The 5,365-nt window shown below is 45.7% G+C and overlaps 1 protein-coding gene across 1 annotated transcript in view; it reads left to right on the top strand.

Annotated features, from left to right (window-relative positions):
- msrb3 (methionine sulfoxide reductase B3) overlaps positions 1-4,592 on the top strand; it is a 13,280-nt gene extending 8,688 nt beyond the window's left edge. Inside the window, exons 7-9 of the mRNA XM_031869836.1 lie at positions 191-219; positions 1,306-1,403; positions 3,838-4,592. Of these exons, the coding sequence (XP_031725696.1) occupies positions 191-219; positions 1,306-1,403; positions 3,838-3,993 (283 nt within the window). The 3' untranslated portion in view covers positions 3,994-4,592. The remainder of the gene's footprint in view (positions 1-190; positions 220-1,305; positions 1,404-3,837) is intronic.
- The last annotated feature ends 773 nt before the right edge of the window (positions 4,593-5,365 follow it).

Below are 5,365 nucleotides of genomic sequence, written 5' to 3' on the forward strand. Positions count from 1 at the left end.
GTGTGTGTGTGTGTGTGTGTGTGTGTGTGTGTGTGTGTGTGTGTGTGGCCATCTTGAATTCAAAATCGGAATTTCTTTGTCACATGTTTGGAGTCATAATAATCCACTGCAATGTGAGAAAGATGAGGCTTTTTTATTTTTAAACAATGAAATGAACGAACTTCTTATTGAAACTTGTGTCCTTTTATAGCTCGAACACTAAATTTGACTCTGGATCGGGTAAGTTGAACCTCTCTGGAACACTACTCTGCTTTCTTTACAGTATGGGGCTGTTTTTGCCGAGCATGTTGAATCTCTTAAGCCTAAAATTCTGTTGTGAATCTATATGAATGCTGATATTTGCTAATCATTGACCTCAACTTATTGGTTTCATATTCATATACATACAACAAAACTTTGTTTCTCTTGTTTGGGGTGAAACTCTCCATCAGTTTAACTGACTGGTCTGCTACTGACTCAATCAGTAGCAGCTCCATGAGCGCATCACAAGTATGTGTGTTGGATCCTCTTCATTCATGTTCAGCCGTGTTTCTTGCTGCTCCAGTAGTTTCATATCAGGTGATCGAGTAATGGAGTTTTTTGTGAAGCTGTGCAATCGTTTATGCTCTAAACCTCCTGAGCTGTCTGTTTGAGCATGCTCCCCCCCATCTGAACAACCTGTTTCCAGGAACACTGCTTGATCTACCTTCAAAAGTGATGAAGTCGGGTTTTCCTAAAAGCATCTAACTGATAAAAAACAATTGCTGATTTCTTGGTGTATTTGGTTATTTGGGACAGTGCCCATTAATGACACATTCCTGTAAATGCACCAGACTTAGCCAAGAGATATTTCATCTGTAGTCCCTCAGTGTTTACAGCTGGTTTGTCAAACAGAAATATTCTGTAGGGAACACAGTTAATGCGGGGACATCTTTCTATTATATTCATCTGCTCTCATACTTTGGTAGAAATATGAAGTACATGTAAAGCCAGTTAATGTAGTGCAGTTACATCCTTAAAGAAGACTGAGAGCCTACAGCCATGCCGACAGCTCTCAGGCTGTTCAACGCTAACATGGTGATGTTTAGAAGGTCTAATGTTTACCATATTAACCATCTTAGTTTAGCATGCTAACATTTGCTACTTAGGACTAAACACAAAGTGGAGCTGAGGCTGATGGGAATGTGATTCATTTTGCAGGTGTTTGGTCATATTAGTATTGGACACATTGAATCATTATGATTACCATGAATATCTTCACCAAGTTTCATGGCAATCGTTGCAGTAGTTGTCCACCTTCCTAACACGATGCCGTCATGTGTTCAGGTTGGCCGTCCTTCTTTGACCTCGTGAAGGAAGAGTCCGTCACCGTGTCAGATGATTTCTCCCATGGGATACACAGAGTGGAGACCACCTGCAGCCAGGTACACTACAAACACCCAACTACACCCTGACAGCTGGGACCCGACAGTCCAATCAAATGCACAGCGGCTTCCCCGCAGCGTTTCACAGACAAAAGAAAAGTAAATGAAATAATTGGAAAAAAATAAATATAAAATGACAGGGTGTCATATTTGACAGTGTGTTGACTTGACTGACAGGTGTCACTGCCCATCAAACCCAGAGGGTGGCTGCTCCCCCCAAGGTCTCCGCCCCTTTTCACCAAATGTGGATCTTCTGGATCCAGTAAAAAGTCTGCCCTCCTGTGTCCAGCGCTATAATCCACTTTTTGTAAATAGCTGAGCTTCCTGTCAGAAGACCATTCTTGTCTATGTTGTAAACACATTTGGCTGCCGAAAAACCTGAATCTGGCTCACCCTGTGCCACAAAACAATGTCTTTAAGGAACGCTTTGTTTCGGCCAATCAAACATATGCAAGTGCATATTCCTGATACTGTAGAACTCAAATACAAAACATTGGTGACGAGTAGTTCTAGGTATCGTTTAAAAAAATGAAGATACCAGTACTATGAAGGCAAATCACTGTCAAAATCCGAGAGCACAAATGAGATCCATGCACGCGCGAAAATCAAACAGCTGCGCGCGTATTTTACTTTGGCGAGCAAAATTCACTCTTGCGCGAGCGAAAGTCGCTCGCGAAGCTTAAACCTGCTCGCTAGCGAAACTTTTACCTGCTCGCTCGCGAGTAGTTTTTCTTTTTGACAGTAAGTGGGCGGACCCAGTCGCCATTGTATCTCTACATCTAATTGGTTATAATCCTCGTCTTTGGATAAACCGGATATCACTCTGACGCAGACGCCCGCGGCTGTTTGATTTTCGCACGAGCATGGATCTCATTTGCACTCTCGGATTTTGACAGTGATTTGCCTTCATACAGTACCCTTAAAATAATACCGACACTTCATTCGATACTTGTTATGTGAATGGAAGCTGTGTGTGTGTTCCACTGGCTAATCGCCGCCGCACTGCACATCACTCATGCAGCGGTTGCGTCGTATACCGCCGTCCCCAGACCCGCGGTGGTGGCATTGTTTAGTGGACCGTCCAGCCTCCAGGTTAAAACTGTTAGCTTTGTCAGGACTGTTGGCGTTGTTAGCGCTGTCAGCTGCTAGCTGCCCGGTCAGACATGTACGTGTTTAGAGCCGTGTGCAGGCAGGAGATCCCCGCTGCTGTACTAAGAGTTCTGCTATAGTGAAGCCATGACCCGCCCTACTCTGCCTCTGACTGGCTTGTACTTGCCTTCGTCAGTTGGATTGGTGAGGTTTAGGTACAAGGAGTGAGATTTGTTTAGGGTAAGGGTAAGAATATCAGAGGCAGAGTAGGGCAGGTCATGCATTCCTTACAGTAGGATTCATTATACCACATCCTGGCTGTGTGGGTATAGCTTCTGTGGTAGGGGACGAATCACGCGTCCCATTGAATCGAAGGCTTGCAGTGATTGGCTGTGAGCAAAACCATACAGATATTGATTTTTTCTAGATGTGGTTACATAAAGGAGCGATTGCAGCTATTCTTTGACTGGTTTTATTTTTTAGAGTTCCAATACCCAGCCGTAGTGATGAGTGAAGAATTAACCTATAAGAGTCTGTTCATTCTTGGTTAAAGACTCTGGTCTCTCTGGTCTCTCTGGCCTCTCTGGTCTCTCTGGCCTCTCTGGTCTCTCGTCTCTCTGGTCTCTCTGGCCTCTCTGGTCTCTCTAGTCTCTCTGGTCTCTCTGGCCTCTCTGGTCTCTCGTCTCTCTGGTCTCTCTGGCCTCTCTGGTCTCTCTGGCCTCTCTGGTCTCTCGTCTCTCAGGTCTCTCTAGTCTCTCTGGACTCTCTGGCCTCTCTGGTCTCTCTAGCCTCTCTGGTCTCTCTAGCCTCTCTAGTCTCTCTAGCCTCTCTGGTCTCTCTAGCCTCTCTGGTCTCTCTAGCCTCTCTGGTCTCTCTGGTCTCTGGTCTCTCTGATCTCTTTGACCACTTTTCTCTCTTTGGAGGACTTCATGTGAAATAACTTCTGACTCACGTAATTCTCCTGCTCTTCGTTCTCTCTCCTCGTCTCTCCCCCGTGTGTGTAAATCTCGCTCGAGTCGGGAAACTTGTTGGAATACCCACATTGATTGGCTGAGCAGCATCACGTGATGTGATTTACAACACATGTAATTGGTCGGAGTGTTTCCTGCACCGCTGAAGGTGCAGGTAAAGGCTGGAAAAGCTGTGCCGGTTAAAATAGAGGCGCTCTGTCAAAATGTAATCATTCTCAATGATCTATCGGTTGTAGGTCCAGGCTCCAGATACAATGACGTCTGCATGGGTCTGGATCCGAACCGCGGTCCGCCTATTGGTGACCCCTGCTGTAGAACATGTACAACTCAAATTCCAAAAAAGCTGCAAATCAATCTTTCCCGTTGTGTTTCAGTGCGGCGCTCACCTGGGACACCTGTTTGATGATGGACCAAGACCTACAGGAAGACGCTACTGCATCAACTCGGCCTCGTTGGCTTTCCAGCCCAAAGACGGGGCAGAGGGCGGAGATGCCAGCGGACCGGCCAGCGATGGGAAAACGGAGCTCTGAAAGACACTCGTGAACCGCAGCAGACCAACAACTGTGCCTGTGTAGGGAGGGTTCTCATGAATAAAGTAGTTCTGGCTCTGTGTTCTGTAAAGATAGAGGAGGTTATTGGTCAAGGAAGGAAGGTGCTCAGGCCAGTGAGAATACTCTTGATGTATAATCTATCACAAGGGAAAAGTGCACGTACCAAAACAGTCACATTCGAAGCTGCAAAACACCCTGTATCAGCTGATTGCCTTAAAGGGAACTACTTTTTCCCCTTAATTCCCTTTGGTTTGCTACGTGTGGGTAGTAGCATTTGGTCTGCTGATTTAAACATGGATGAAATGCTGCGTAGTAATAGACACATATATAAAACATAGAGCTTTTTACATTCTAACTAAAAATATTTTATTACAGTATATTTTTGAAGTGATATTTGATACTGAGAGCTCCTGTGACAGATGGCATCTTATGGTGGACAAATAAAGTACTGTGGTCTTTGGGTCACTTCCTATATTTGTTTCTTTAGCTCTTTGCAGTAAGACATTTATATTTTTTTCAGTTTGTGTTCACAGCTTGTATCTAAACAGTTACTGGATGAATAAAATATCTAGAAAACATTCTGACTTCCTTGTTCCATGCTTCCGTGTTCCTCTTTAGGAGCCGCCATTGTTTTGATCCAGCGGTCGTTTCTCAGTTTCTCAGTTTCGCCTAAGCCACACCCATAACTGCCAGTAGCTTTTTGGTGTGATCTTGTGAAGCCACGAGGGTCCACTACATCTATTAATGTGTTTGGCGTCTAGAAGTCGTCCGTCTACCTGATTCCGTGTGAATGCAGCAATATCCAGATATCTGCTCCCTACACCGGCTACATCCGCGACGACATCTGTGTGTTTACTGTGACACTAACCGGGGGCTGTACGGGCCGTGTACGTTTTGATAATTTGTTTATTGGATAAATTCCCAAGTGTCAGAAATGAAAAAACGACGGACCAGGAGACCACTGCCAGGAGGAGAGCATGCGGTGTGGCTCAGATAGCCGCCCGTGTAGCAACCCCTGAATTCAGCCACTGCAAACCCCAGGGCCGGGGTCACAGCGGGCTGCTGGTCAGAGGCAGTTTTGGGTCCGACCTAATGGCAGCAACAGAGTTTTCTGACCCAGCAGTCCCCCAGGATCACACCCCGGTGCTTCAAACTAACTGCTAAGTGAAGGTGCATCTGCGCCGGAGCTGTTGCCCGCTCTCCTTCTGCCAAAGTACTCTCCTGGTGGCGGGGGAGAACTTTGGATGTAATCCAGTAGACAAACTATCAAAACTTACAGGGACCCTGTACCTTCAACGTGATTGACAAGCAGCTCTACTTCTTTGTCCTCTCATATTGGACTGAGGACAGA

Source organism: Anarrhichthys ocellatus, unplaced genomic scaffold, assembly GCF_004355925.1.
Source record: "Anarrhichthys ocellatus isolate YVR2014 unplaced genomic scaffold, GSC_Weel_1.0 scaffold49, whole genome shotgun sequence".
In the NCBI taxonomy this organism is placed as follows: Eukaryota; Metazoa; Chordata; class Actinopteri; order Perciformes; family Anarhichadidae; genus Anarrhichthys; species Anarrhichthys ocellatus.